Below are 15842 nucleotides of genomic sequence, written 5' to 3'. Positions count from 1 at the left end.
GTGGCCCATGGCTCAAATTTTCCAAAAAGATCAAATTTTCAGCGAACAGAAGCCTCCCGTCATGAAGAATCCTTTACATAAAACCTTTTTTTTTAAATAGTCAGTGGAAATGGCCAAACTTTGTTTTAATGCTGTACAGAGATCCGTCTCTGTACACCATTAAAATGTTTTGGCTCTGGCGAGGTGAAATTAGTTATCACAGAAGTCTTGCGAGACTTCAGTGAATAAGTTCGGCATTTGATTATTAAACTGGAAAACCATTTTAACCTCTTAACAGTCACGTTAAAATTAGGAAAACTCTACCAAAAAGTTAAAAAAATTTATAGGAGATTTTTAATGTATGTCTGCAATAAATCTTGTTGGTGCACAACTCAGGGGACACTATTGCATTTTTAACCCGTTAGTGAAAGCATTAATTTTAGCCTTAAGGACCAATAATATTCCCCCTTTGTGTTCTAGCAGTCATAACGTTAAAAGTTTTTCTTTTAAATGTTTTTTTGTTATTTTGCAGGATTTTTTTAGGAACTATTTTGGGGTATATATAGTGTATTAAATAATTTATTTTATCTTTAGGAAAAAAGATAAAAAAAGGAATTTTTTTGCAGTGTTCACTGTGTGATAAAAATAATATAATTTTATTATGTGGGTCACTACAATGATGATAATGCCACATTTCTATATATTTTTACAGTTTTTTCTCTCCTCCTGCAGCCTGTCAGCTCTGCAGCCGCGCTCTCATTCTCCTCCAGGCTGACAGGGATGGGGGGGCTGCTTTAACTGCCATATAGACATGGGCTTTTTATTGTTTGAAAGCTGACATTCCAAGCTTTCAGACAATACCAGAATGACAGCAATATGTTCAGTACCTGGGAAGATGCTGTGAATGCAGCTGAAAATGAAAGTAAAAGCAGGTTTTACCCGCGATTATTCCCAACTAGAGATGGCCTAGCGGTTCGCCCGGAGGTCGTTTCGCAGCGAACTTTGCGCGTTCGCGATTCACCGCACATGCGATGTCCGCCGGCGCCATATTCTTTTGCATTGCAACGAACTTTGACCCATGATTCATCCATCAGGTGGGACAGGACAGCCAATTGAGACGTTTCAGCACATGGACACACCCCCACCCTATCACAGAACCCGAACTGGCAGCCATTTTACATTCTGTGTTTTGCCAGTGTAGGGAGAGGTTGCTTTGTTGAGCAGGGACAGGCTGTTAGGGACCAAACGCTAGCTAATAGGGCCACAAAAGTCCATTTAAAGGCAACCTGTCACCAGTTTTATGGTGTCCTAACTAAGGGCAACATAAATAAGTGACTGATTCTCTTAGCAAAATGCTGGGTCACTTTCTTTAATTGACCCAGTCAATCTGCCAACATCTTGTTTTGAAAAGCTCCAGCTGATAATGATGAGTCATGAATATTTATGAGCTCCTGACTCTCCCTACCTGCTGCTGATTGACAGGGGATTGGCTATAGCTGTTAATTAAATAAACGCTGGACTCAATGACATCACACTGGACTCAAATCAGCTCATTAGCATATGGCATGAGGCATCTTTGTGTGTATATTATGAGGTAACCATCTGTCACACCAGTAAGTACCATGTTTCCACCAAATATTGATTGAGGGCTGCGATATACCTGCTTCCACAAAATACTGATTAAGGGGTTTGATATACCTGTTTCCACCAAATATTGATTGAGGCCTGCGAGATACCTGCTTCCACAAAATACTGATTAAGGGGTTTGATATACCTGCTTCCACAAAATATTGATTGAGGCCTGCGATATACCTGCTTCCACAAAATACTGATTAAGGGATTTGATATACCTGCTTCCACAACATACTGATTAAGAGATTTGATATACCTGCTTCCACAAAATATTGATTGAGGCCTGCGATATACCTGCTTCCACAAAATACTGATTAAGGGGTTCGATATACCTGCTTCCACAAAATACTGATTAAAGGGATTGATATACCTGCTTCCACAAAATACTGATTAAGGAGTTTGATATATCTGCTTCCACAAAATACTGATTAAAGGGATTGATATACCTGCTTCCACAAAATACTGATTGAGGGCTGCGATATACCTGCTTCCACAAAATACTGATTAAAGGGATTGATATACCTGCTTCCACAAAATATTGATTGAGGCCTGCGAGATACCTGCTTCCACAAAATACTGATTAAGGGAAATAATATACCTGCTTCCACCAAATATTGATTGAGGCCTGCGAGGTACCGGCTTCCACAAAATACTGATTAAGGGGTTTGATATTCCTGCTTCCACAAAATATTGATGGAGGCCTGTGATATACCTGCTTCCACAAATACTGCTCTTCTCTAGGGACTTAGGCGCAGGGTAATTTTGAAAATGACAGGCAGAGGAAGAGGCAGGCCGTTCCGCAGGGGTGGTAGGGGTTGGGCAGGTGCACCAGGCCAGAGCCTAAATAGGAAGTTAGAGAAGGCGCGTGCAATTATGTCAAAGGACGCACCAGAGTTGGTTGAGTGGCTCATTCAGCCTTCCGCTTCTGCACCTTCCTCATCCTCTATATCTGCACCCTCCTCACTCTCTGCTGTGTGCACCCCCAAAGACACCACCACCATAGCCCCTCCACAAAGCCACACTCCCGGCGCTCCACATCCTGCCTCTTCTCCTTCTCCTCCCATTTGTCCTCCACCTTCCACCGTGCCATAGTCGCGTTCATCTGGCACAAGACAGGTTTCCGTGGCCCAAATGTTCGAGCGTAAAAAGTTGATGATGCCGTATAACCCTCTTGCCCAACGGCTGACCGCTGGCTTGTCAGAACTGCTAGCCCATCAACTACTGCCACATAAACTGGCGGACTCAGAGGCCTTTTGAAAATTTGTAGCCATTGGCACACCGCAATGGAAGGTCCCCGGAAGGAAATATTTCTCCCAGAAGGGCATCCCAGAGCTATATGGCCACGTTCAGCGGCAAGTGAATATATCTCTGGCACACAGTGTCGGTGCCAAGATACATCTGACCACAGACATGTGGTCTAGCAAACACGGGCAGGGAAGGTACATAACTTTTACTGCCCACTGGGTGAACCTTCTGACAGCCATCAAGCATGTAACCCATGACTCCCGTGTGGATTTGGTGTTACCGCCATGGATTGCATGTAGGCCTGCCTCTTCTTCTCCTCCTCCTAATCCATCCTCCGTCTCCTCCTCGGCTGACTCCTTCTTTTCCACTGCTACCGCCTCTTCCACTGCGCCCCACAAGCTCCCCAGAACCTATTTGACTTGCCAGGTGAAACGTTGCCATGCTGTGCTGCCGCTGTTGTGCCTGGAAGCCAAAAGCTGCACCGGCCCTGCACTTCTTTTAGCTCTGCGGTCACAGGCCGATCAGTGGCTAACCCCGCTCAATTTGACAGTTGGTAAAGTGGTGTGCGACAACGGTGCCAATCTGCTGAGCGTGCTGAAACAGGGCAAAATGACACACGGCACATGGCACACGTACTGAACTTAGTCGTGCAGCGATTCGTTGCCAAATACCCCGGGGTCCAGGACGTCTTGCGGCAGGCCAGGAAAATCTCTGGCAATTTTAGAAGATCGAACATGGCCATGGCTCGCCTTACTGACGTTCAGAAGGACGTCTGATTTGTGAATGCCCGACGCACTGGAACTCCACCTTGTATATGCTAGATAGGCTGCTCCAGCAGAAACGTGCCGTTAACGACTACCTGTACGAACTCTGCGGCAGGACAGGTTCTGGGGAGCTTGTTTTTTTTTTTCATCAAGCCAGTGGCTGCTCATGCGCGACGCATGCAGACTTCTGCGACCATTTGAGATCACCAAACTGGTCAGTTGCAGCCAGGGCGCCATCAGTGACATCGTCCTTACGCCTTCTTTCTGGAGCATGCATTGTGTCGTGTCATTGATCAAGCTGTCGAGGAGCAGGAGCTGGAAGATGAGAAAGTCGCAATGCTGAATGAATTCCCAGGGGGGCTACTCAATCTGAGACAAGTCAGCAGGAGTCTGAAGAGGAGTCAGAGGAGCATGGTGGCTGGGGGGAGGAGGAGGAGCAAGAAGAGCAGGCTTTAAACTTTTCGGGGATCCCTGGTGTTGTCCGTTGCTGGGGGTAGGAGTCCGAGGACGACATTTTCCTGGGCGATGAGCAGAAGCCAAGGCGCTCCAACGTGTCCAATTTACTGCAAATGGGGGCCTTCATGCTCCAGTGTTTGAAGAGGGACCCCCATATAAAAAGCACGAAGGTCAAGGACCTGTATTGGGTGGCCAACCCATCGACAGCCGCCCTCCAGATCCAGCCTCAGGGAATGCCTAGACCGACAGGTGTCCGACTACTCTGAGAAGTGAGGAACCCCTTGACTACTGTGTGTGCAGGCTTGACCTGTGGCCAGAGCTGGCACAATTTGCCATGGAACTCTTGGCTTGCCCCTCGTCGAGTGTCCTGTCCAAAAGGACGTTCAGCGCAGCAGGGGGGATCGTGACCGATAAGCGCACTCGCCTAGCTCACGACAGTGTGGACTACCTCATATTTCTAAAAATGAATGAGGCATGGATCTCGGAGGAATTCAACACCTGTGATGAGTCCCACGTGTAATTGAATTTCACCTATTATCATTTGGGGTTTATTCAAGAGGGGGTATTTCGTTAGCCATGTTTTTAATCCAAATTTATATTTTTGGTTATTTTAATTATATGTATTTGACATGTATTTGTACTTGCCTACATAAATTTTTTTATCCTGTGACCGCCTAATGTACCTCCAGCCACGGAAGCCTACAAAATTCTTGGCTGTCAGGTGAATGCCTATTGGCTAATTTTTGGGGCCTGTACTGGCCGACAGTTACATTGTTATCCTGTGACCGCCTAATGTACCTCCAGCCACAGAATCCAAAGTTCTTTGCTGTCAGGTGAATGCCTATTGCTTAATTTTTGGGGCCTGTACTGGCCAACAGTTACATTTTTTTTATCTCTAGCCACATAATCACAACTTTTGCCTCACTCCTCTGCCTCTTATTATGGTGTCGTATGAACCGCATTCACCATAAGTACCTTCTAATATCACAGGGTCATGTGACTGTGCCCCCCACCCTGTACTGTGCCCCTCACCCTGTACTGTGTCCCCTTATAACCTGCATTGTGACCTCTTACCACAGCCTGTGCAGTGCCCTTAGTCATTCTCTGTACTGTGCCCTCTTATACCCTTTATCCGGTCATGGTTATGGCGGTGTTATCCGGTCACTGTACAGAGGTGTTATCTGGTCAATGTATGGCGGTGGTATCCAATAACTGGATGGCCATAACTGTATCCCTTTCCCTACCCACGCCATCCTTTTTTAGACCTGGCATGAGTGGGAAAAATCTGCAGATTGCGGTGCTAAGTAGCTTTGCGCCACAATCTGTGTCAGAAATACGCCTAACATAGACGTATTTATATATAATAAATGACCACCAAATTGTATTATTATTCGGGGGTAGGGCTAATACTTTATATTATATACTGTAGATTCAAGTGTATTATACTGTGCCCTGTATTTCCCAGTAGAAAATGATCCTTGGGGAACACAGTCCTCATCCCTGACCACCAGGACCAGGTAGCGCTCTGTCAGTACATGGTGGCCTCCCCTCTCCGCCACGCTGCTCCGCTGTCTACTGGTGCTTATTCTGATACTAGGGCTGGGTTCACATCCTTTTTCTGCCATCCACTTGATGCATACCAAAAATGTATGCGTTAACAGATGTCTCAGACTGATGCCGTACAGTGGCGTCCGTTCACCATACAGTTCCATGGTAGAAAAAAAATTTACGTTAACGTATGCATTTTTTTAAATGGACTCTGCAGGATACAAAAACGTGGAGTACTGCACATTTGTATACATCAAACTGATAAGAAATAAAACATTTCTAGGCTCCAGCAGGGCACATTTTTGAGAGTTTCCCTTTAAAGGGTTTCTATCACTTCATATCACATATTTAGGTGTCAGACACTAGCGTTCCGCTAGTGTCTGCTCTACCGAACCATCCTAATATAATAGGTTTTGGGGCAGCCGTTTTGCTAAAATAACAACTTATATCTATATGCTAATGAGCCTCTAGGTGCTATGGGGCCGTCATTAGCACCTAGAGGCTCCGTCTACCTTCATAAACTGCCGCCGCCCAGCGCGTCCCTCCAGCCCGCCCATCTCCTGCTGAATGCGATCCTCTCCGTGCGCGTCTCTGTTCTGCGCATGCGCAGTGAATGTCTGACCGCTTCCCTGCTCAGACATCTCCACTGCGCCTGCGCCGATGACATCATAGTGCTCTGAGGAACAGGCGCAGTGGAGCTGTCTGAGCAGGGAAGCGGTCAGGCATTCACTGCGCATGCGCAGAACAGAGACGCGCACGGAGAGGATCGCAGATCATCGCATTCAGCAGGAGATGGGCGGGCTGGAGGGACGCGCTGGGCGGCGACAGTTTAGGAAGGTAGACGGAGCCTCTAGGTGCTAATGACGCCCCCATAGCACCTAGAGGCTCATTAGCATATAGATATAAGTTGTTATTTTAGCAAATCGGCTGCCCCAAAACCTATTATATTAGGATGGTTTGTTAGAGCAGACACTAGCGGATCGCTAGTGTCTGACACCTAAATATGTGATATGAAGTGATAGAAACCCTTTAAGACGCATAAAAATGGCCCCTGATTAAAATACATATTTTTTGTGGGAATTTTTGCCAATGAGCCCCCTCTGGTATATCACTGTCCATGTTGTGGGACTATTTGTGTATTTCTAGTAAGTGTTTGCTGGCTGCAAATATGACCTGAAGGTTTTTCAGGTTCGCTTGCCATTAAAGTGAATGGGGTCCCCGGCAAACGCGCGGCTCGCGAACATTTTATCGCGAACGCGCGTTCGCGAATCGTCCCGGCCGTTGTTCGTCCATCACTAGCCGTAACCTCCCAATGCTCTCTCAGAATTCTGTTTTTATTCATACAAAGTTATGCCTTTTGCACACGACCGTATGGTTTTGCGGTCCGTTTTAAACTGATCCGTTTTTCAATTTTTTTGCTTCAGTAGTGTTTCTATTCCGCTTCCATTCCATTTTGTCGTTCCGTTTGGTTTCCGTTTGTGATCCATTTTTTTGCGGATCGGAAACTGAAGCATACAATAATGTTTAAACAATAAGTACATAAAAAATTGGGTTGGGCATAAAATTTTCAATACATGGTTCCGCAAAAACGGAACGGATACGGAAGACATACGGATGCATTCCGTATGCATTCCTTTTTTTTGCGGAACCATTGACTTAAATGGAGTCACGGATCATTATTTGCGGGCAATAATAGGACAAGTTCTATCTTTCAGCGGAACGGAAATACGGAAACTGAATGCATACGGAGTACATTCCTTTTTTTTTTGCGGAACCATTGAAATGAATGGTTCCGCATACGGACCGCAAACGGAATCTGCAAAAACGGAACGGAAAAAAAATATGTTCATGTGCAAGAGGCCTTAGGACTTTTTTTGCGGACCGTATACGGAACCATTTATTTCAATGGGTCCGCAAAAAAAATAAAATAAAGGTACCCTGTGTGCATTCCGTTTCCGTATTTCTGTTCCGCAAAAAAATAAAACATGTCCTATTATTGTCCGCATTACGGACAAGGATAGTACGGTTCTATTAAGGGCTAGCTGTTCCGTTCCGCAAAATACAGAATGCACACGGATGTCATCCGTATTTTTGCGGACCGCAAAATACATACGGTCGTGTGCAAGAGGCCTTAACCAGCACCGAAGGGGGCTTATTGCTTCTGGATAATGAAGCAATACGGCGCATGCGAGAGATTAAGGCGCACCAGGCATATGAGGTCGGCGATGAGGAGTGAATAGATTAGCAGTGGGGCGGTGCTGGGCTCAAGGAGAAGGGGTGCGGCTGGGCTCCAACGGACAGAGGGACAGCCCCTTGGGCTCCTTATTTAGATAATTTGCATATTAATAAAAGCGATTTTATAGACAAATTACAAGACACAGGGCAGTAATACTAGTATATTGTAATATAAATCATGGAGACTGATGTGGTCATGTTAACAGCTCAGTAAGGCTACTTTCACACTTGCGGCAGAGAGATCCGGCAAGCAGTTCCGTCGCCGGAACTGCCTGCCGGATCAGGCAAAATGTATGCTAACTGATGGCATTAGTAAGACTGATCAGGATCCTGATCAGTCTTAAAAATGCCTGATCAGTCGAAAAAATGCATTGAAATGCCGGATCCGTCTTTCCGGTGTCATCCGGCAAAAACGGATCCGGCATTTATTTTTTCACCTTTTTTTCAGTCTGCGCATGCGCATACCGGAAGGACGGATCCGGCATTCCGGTATTCTGAATGCCGGATCCGGCACTAATACATTCCTATGGGAAAAAATGCCTGATCCGGCATTCAGGCAAGTCTTCAGTTTTTTTAGCCGGAGATAAAACCGTAGCATGCTACGGTTTTCTCTTTTGCCTGATCAGTCAAAACGACTGAACTGAAGACATACTGATGCAAACTGAACGGATTACTCTCCATTCAGAATGCATGGGGACATACCTGATCAGTTCTTTTCCGGTATAGAGCCCCTGTGACGGAACTCTATGCCGGAAAAGAACAACGCAAGTGTGAAAGTAGCCTTAGTGAAATCCTGGTGACAGAATCCCTTTAAGAGCGACAGCTTTGGAACAGTGAGTATAACGTCTTTGATTATTTTAATACCTTCCCTGCCTTTCACTATTTTGTTTTTTAACTCAGACAACCCATTTCATTGAAGATGTATTAATACGTAGGTTGAGCCCTGTTAGTGGTAGCAAATACACTGTAAAGGAGTTCTGCAAAGACTGAGTGAAGTGGTGTAATTCTCGAAAAAATCGCAAGCATTATTCTGTTAGACCTCATAAATCAAGTGTCAGATATACGATAATGGTAAAACATTGAATTGGATAATAAAAACTAAAAATTTCAAAAGTATATAACAATGGGGGAAATTTACAAAACTGCTGTAAAGTAGAACTGGCTTAATAGCCATAGCAACCAATCAGATTCCATTCCTATCATTTTCCAAAGGAGCTGTTAAAAATGAAAATGAAAGGTGGAATCTGATTGGTTGTTGTGGTATTTACTGAATTGCATTATGGATTCCGTTACCATGGACCATAACATAATTCCATGACGGAATGCCTTTAGAGGCATTCCGTTATTTATTCCGTCATAATAGAAGTCTATGGGCTGCATAACCGATCCGTCCCGTTTACGTTATGCAGGAGAGGACGAATCCAATTTTTTTCGAATCCGAATCCGAAAAGGTTCTCGAATATATTGAATCTTTCGAATCTCGAATCCTACGAATCCTGTACATAAGAATTATGGGGATCTGTGGATGACACTGTTATGGAGGGGGATCTGTGGATGACACTTATGGGGGGGATCTGTGGATGACACTGTTATGGAGGGGGATCTGTAGATGACACACTGTTATGGAGGGGGTTCTGTGGATGACACTGTTATGGAGGGGGATCTGTGGATGACACTTATGGGGGGATCTGTGGATGACACTGTTATGGGGGGATCTGTGGATGATACTGTTATGGGGGGGATCTGTGGATGACACTGTTGTGGAGGGGGATCTGTGGATGACACTGTTGTGGAGGGGGATCTGTGGATGACACTGTTGTGGAGGGGGATCTGTGGATGACACTGTTGTGGAGGGGGATCTGTGGATGACACTGTTATAGAGGGGGATCTGTGGATGACACTTTTGGGGGGGGTCTGTGGATGACACTGTTATGGGGGATCTGTGGATGACACTGTTATGGGGGGGATCTGTGGATGACACTGTTATGGGGGGGATCTGTGGATGACACTGTTATGGAGGGGGATCTAGATGACACACTGTTATGGAGGGGGATCTGTGGATGACACTGTTATGGAGGGGGATCTGTGGATGACACTTAGGGGGGGGGGGGTATCTGTGGATGACACTGTTATGGGGGGATCTGTGGATGACACTGTTATGGGGGGATCTGTGGATGACACTGTTGTGGAGGGGGATCTGTGGATGACACGGTTGTGGAGGGGGATCTGTGGATGACACTGTTGTGGAGGGGGATCTGTGGATGACACATACCGTATACAGCATCTGTAGATGACACACTGTTATGGAGGGGGATCTGTGGATGACACTGTTATGGAGGGGGATCTGTGGATGACACTTATGGGGGATCTGTGGATGACACTGTTATGGGGGGATCTGTGGATGATACTGTTATGGGGGGATCTGTGGATGACACTGTTATGGGGGGGATCTGTGGATGACACTGTTGTGGAGGGGGATCTGTGGGTGACACTGTTGTGGAGGGGGATCTGTGGATGACACTGTTGTGGAGGGGGATCTGTGGATGACACTGTTATAGAGGGGGATCTGTGGATGACACTGTTATAGAGGGGGATCTGTGGATGACACTGTTATGGAGGGGGATCTAGATGACACACTGTTATGGAGGGGGATCTGTGGATGACACTGTTATGGAGGGGGATCTGTGGATGACACTTATGGGGGGGATCTGTGGATGACACTGTTATGGGGGGGATCTGTGGATGACACTGTTGTGGAGGGGGATCTGTGGATGACACTGTTGTGGAGGGGGATCTGTGGATGACACTGTTGTGGAGGGGGATCTGTGGATGACACATACCGTATATAGCATCTTATGCTATATGTGTCATCCACAGATCCCACCCCATAACAGTGTCATCCACAGATTCCCCCTCCCTATAACAGTGTCAACCACAGATCCCCCTCCTTATAACAGCGTCATCCACAGATCCCCTTCCCCGCCGCTCACAGAAGTGTACATTTGACAGTCACATTTCTAAACTGTAATCCATATCCTGCAGTAACTTTAACTTTAAATAAGCGGCCGCTCATCTCTACTAGTACCTCTAACCACTCCTCAGCATAAATATTGATTTTGGTTTGGCTGTTAACCCTTGCTTTGTAACTGGAAAAAAATTATTAAAATGGAAAATCTGCCAAAAAAGTGAAATTTTGAAATTGTATCTCTATTTTCCATTAATTCTTGTGGAACACCTAAAGGGTTAACGACGTTGGTAAAATCAGTTTTGAATACCTTATATATTTTTGGGTGGTTTCTATTGTGTAAGCCTCGCAAAGTGACTTTAGACCTGAACTGGTCCCTAAAAATTGGGTTTTTGAAAATTTCTGAAAAATTTCAAGATTTGCTTCTAAACTTCTAAGCCTTGTAACATCCCCAAAAAATAAAATATAATTCCCAAAATGATCCAAACAAGAAGTAGACATATGGGGAATGTAAAGTAATAACAATTTTTGGAGGTATTACTATGTATTATAAAAGTAGAGAAATTGAAACTTGGAAATTTGGTATTTTTTACACATTTTTGGTAAATTTGGTATTTTTTTATAAATAAAAATGATTTTTTTTTACTTCATTTTACCAGTTTCATGAAGTACAATATGTGACGAAAAAACAATCTCAGAACGGCCTGGATAGGTCAAAGAGTTTTAAAGTTATCAGCACTTAAAGTGACACTGGTCAGATTTGCAAAAAATGGCCAAGTCCTTAAGGTGAAATAGGGCTAAGTCCTTAACCACCTCAGCCCCCAGTGCTTAAACACCCTGAAAGACCAGGCCACTTTTTACACTTCTGACCTACACTACTTTCACCGTTTATTGCTCGGTCATGCAACTTACCACCCAAATGAATTTTACCTCCTTTTCTTCTCACTAATAGAGCTTTCATTTGGTGGTATTTCATTGCTGCTGACATTTTTACTTTTTTTGTTATTAATCGAAATTTAACGATTTTTTTGCAAAAAAATGACATTTTTCACTTTCAGTTGTAAAATTTTGCAAAAAAAACGACATCCATATATAAATTTTGCTCTAAATTTATTGTTCTACATGTCTTTGATAAAAAAAAAATGTTTGGGTAAAAAAAAATGGTTTGGGTAAAAGTTATAGCGTTTACAAACTATGGTACAAAAATGTGAATTTCCGCTTTTTGAAGCAGCTCTGACTTTCTGAGCACCTGTCATGTTTCCTGAGGTTCTACAATGGCCAGACAGTACAAACACCCCACAAATGACCCCATTTCGGAAAGTACACACCCTAAGGTATTCGCTGATGGGCATAGTGAGTTCATCGAACTTTTTATTTTTTGTCACAAGCTAGCGGAAAATGATGATTTTTTTTTTTTTTTTTTTTCTTTACAAAGTCTCATATTCCACTAACTTGTGACAAAAAATAAAAAGTTCTATGAACTCACTATGCCCATCAGCGAATACCTTGGGGTCTCTTCTTTCCAAAATGGGGTCACTTGTGGGGTAGTTATACTGCCCTGGCATTCTAGGTGCCCAAATGTGTGGTAAGGAGTTTGAAATCAAATTCTGTAAAAAAATGACCTGTGAAATCCGAAAGGTGCTCTTTGGAATATGGGCCCCTTTGCCCACCTAGGCTGCAAAAAAGTGTCACACATCTGGTATCTCCGTACTCAGGAGAAGGTGGGAAATGTGTTTTGGGGTGTCATTTTACATATACCCATGCTGGGTGAAAGAAATATCTTGGCAAAAGACAACTTTTCCCATTTTTTTATACAAAGTTGGCATTTGACCAAGATATTTATCTCACCCAGCATGGGTATATGTAAAAAGACACCCCAAAACCATTCCCCACCTTCTCCTGAGTACGGAGATACCAGATGTGTGACACTTTTTTGCAGCCTAGGTGGGCAAAGGGGCCCATATTCCAAAGAGCACCTTTCGGATTTCACAGGTCATTTTTTACAGAATTTGATTTCAAACTCCTTACCACACATTTGGGCCCCTAGAATGCCAGGGCAGTATAACTACCCCACAAGTGACCCCATTTTGGAAAGAAGACACCCCAAGGTATTCCGTGAGGGGCATGGCGAGTTCCTAGAATTTTTTATTTTTTGTCACAAGTTAGTGGAAAATGATGATTTATTTATTTTTATTTTTTTTTCATACAAAGTCTCATATTCCACTAACTTGTGACAAAAAATAAAAACTTCCATGAACTCACTATGCCCATCAGCGAATACCTTGGGGTCTCTTCTTTCCAAAATGGGGTCACTTGTGGGGAGTTATACTGCCCTGGCATTCTAGGGGCCCAAATGTGTGGTAAGGAGTTTGAAATCAAATTCTGTAAAAAAATGACGAGTGAAATCCGAAAGGTGCTCTTTGGAATATGGGCCCCTTTGCCCACCTAGGCTGCAAAAAAGTGTCACACATCTGGTATCTCCGTACTCGGGAGAAGTTGGGGAATTGTTTTTGAGGTGTCATTTTACATATACCCATGCTGGGTGAGATAAATATCTTGGTCAAATGCCAACTTTGTATAAAAAAATGGGAAAGTTGTCTTTTGCCAAGATATTTCTCTCACCCAGCATGGGTATATGTAAAATGACACCCCAAAACACATTCCCCAACTTCTACTGAATACGGAGATACCAGATGTGTGACACTTTTTTGCAGCCTAGGTGGGCAAAGGGGCCCATATTCCAAAGAGCACCTTCGGATTTCACTCGTCATTTTTTACAGAATTTGATTTCAAACTCCTTACCACACATTTGGGCCCTAGAATGCCAGGGCAGTATAACTACCCCATAAGTGACCCCATTTTGGAAAGAAGAGACCCCAAGGTATTCGCTGATGGGCATAGTGAGTTCATGGAAGTTTTTATTTTTTGTCACAAGTTAGTGGAATATGAGACTTTGTATGAAAAAAAAAATAAAAAATCATCATTTTCCACTAACTTGTGACAAAAATAAAAAATTCTAGACACACGGAAACATAAAATGAAATAGATGAAATATACCCGTGCGAAGCCGGGTCCTTCTGCTAGTATATGTATATAAACTGAAACAAATTAACAAAGAAAATAGACATATGTGATATTGTTGCGTCTGGAACAACCTGGTCTCTATATATATATATATATATATATATATATATATATATATATATATACAGTACAGACCAAAAGTTTGGACACATCTTCTCATTCAAAGAGTTTTCTTTATTTTCATGACTATGAAGGCATCAAAACTATGAATTAACACATGTGGAATTATATACATAACAAACAAGTGTGAAACAACTGAAAATATGTCATATTCTAGGTTCTTCAAAGTAGCCACCTTTTGCTTTGATTACTGCTTTGCACACTCTTGGCATTCTCTTGATGAGCTTCAAGAGGTAGTCCCCTGAAATGGTCTTCCAACAGTCTTGAAGGAGTTCCCAGAGATGCTTAGCACTTGTTGGCCCTTTTGCCTTCACTCTGCGGTCCAGCTCACCCCAAACCATCTCGATTGAGTTCAGGTCCGGTGACTGTGGAGGCCAGGTCATCTGGCGCAGCACCCAATCACTCTCCTTCATGGTCAAATAGCCCTTACTTTCAAAGTTTTCCCAATTTTTCGGCTGACTGACTGACCTTCATTTCTTAAAGTAATGATGGCCACTCGTTTTTCTTTACTTAGCTGCTTTTTTCTTGCCATAATACAAATACTAACAGTCTATTCAGTAGGACTATCAGCTGTGTATCCACCTGACTTCTCCTCAACGCAACTGATGGTCCCAACCCCATTTATAAGGCAAGAAATCCCACTTATTAAACCTGACAGGGCACACCTGTGAAGTGAAAACCCTTTCAGGGGACTACCTCTTGAAGCTCATCAAGAGAATGCCAAGAGTGTGCAAAGCAGTAATCAAAGCAAAAGGTGGCTACTTTGAACAACCTAGAATATGACATATTTTCAGTTGTTTCACACTTGTTTGTTATGTATATAATTCCACATGTGTTAATTCATAGTTTTGATGCCTTCAGTGTGAATCTACAATTTTTATAGTCATGAAAATAAAGAAAACTCTTTGAATGAGAAGGTGTGTCCAAGTTTTTGGTCTGTACTGTATATATATATATATATATATATATATATATATATATATATATCTTGTAATATATTCATTTAAATATCTACTAATTTGGGGTTTAGGAGTCTAGTGGGCGATACTACTTAGTGATTGACAGTTATTTCTTTATGTACACTGATATGAGGAGGTTATCAATCACTCAGTAGGACCTTGCACAAAACTAAATATCAATCTGCTCTGTAAGCACCACAGATTACACAGCAAGATGACATGTTCACTTTAACATAATTTTTTCTGTTTCATTTTAGAATTGATTTAAAACATGTAACTTAAAGGGTGTTTTCCATCACAGACAATAAGGGCATATCACTAGGATCTCTGGGACCTGCACCTACACCGAGAAAGGAGCGGTGTTGGCTCGGCTAATTCCGTCGCCCTCATAGAAATGAATGGGAGAGGTGTGCTCCCATTCACTTGTATGGGAAGAGCACTTGGCGGTGGCTGGAGGTGGGACCCACACCTATCAGACAATGAGGGCATATCCTGGTGATATTCCCCCATTGTCTGTGATGGGAATACCACTTTAATGCAATGATCTAACTTTTTATTTTCAGGTCTTTGGGGTCTGGTGAACAATGCAGGCATTGGTATTCCAGGAGGTATTAATGAATGGTTGACTACAGATGACTTCTTGAAGATTCTGAAAGTAAATCTGATAGGAGTCATTGACGTGACACTTAATATGTTGCCAATGATACGGAAAGCACAAGGTCGTGTTGTGAATGTAGGCAGTGTGGCTGGCAGAATAAGTATCTGTGGTGGAGGATACTGCATATCAAAGTTTGGAGTAGAATCCTTTTCTGACAGTCTTCGGTATGTATCTTCTTTTAAAGGGATCTGCATTAA

At 43.4% G+C, this 15842-nt stretch overlaps 1 protein-coding gene across 2 annotated transcripts in view; it reads left to right on the top strand.

Annotated features, from left to right (window-relative positions):
- The window catches only part of LOC120993695 (retinol dehydrogenase 7-like), a 115519-nt gene that overhangs the window by 34723 nt on the left and 64954 nt on the right, over positions 1-15842 (top strand). For both annotated transcript variants that reach the window (XM_040422170.1, XM_040422171.1), the window contains exon 3: positions 15551-15809. In XM_040422170.1, the coding sequence (XP_040278104.1) occupies positions 15551-15809 (259 nt within the window). The remainder of the gene's footprint in view (positions 1-15550; positions 15810-15842) is intronic.

This window comes from Bufo bufo, chromosome 3 (genome assembly GCF_905171765.1).
Source record: "Bufo bufo chromosome 3, aBufBuf1.1, whole genome shotgun sequence".
Taxonomy (NCBI): domain Eukaryota; kingdom Metazoa; phylum Chordata; class Amphibia; order Anura; family Bufonidae; genus Bufo; species Bufo bufo.
The sequence above is the reverse complement of the archived record's forward strand: the minus strand, read 5'-3'. Positions and strand labels throughout refer to the sequence as shown.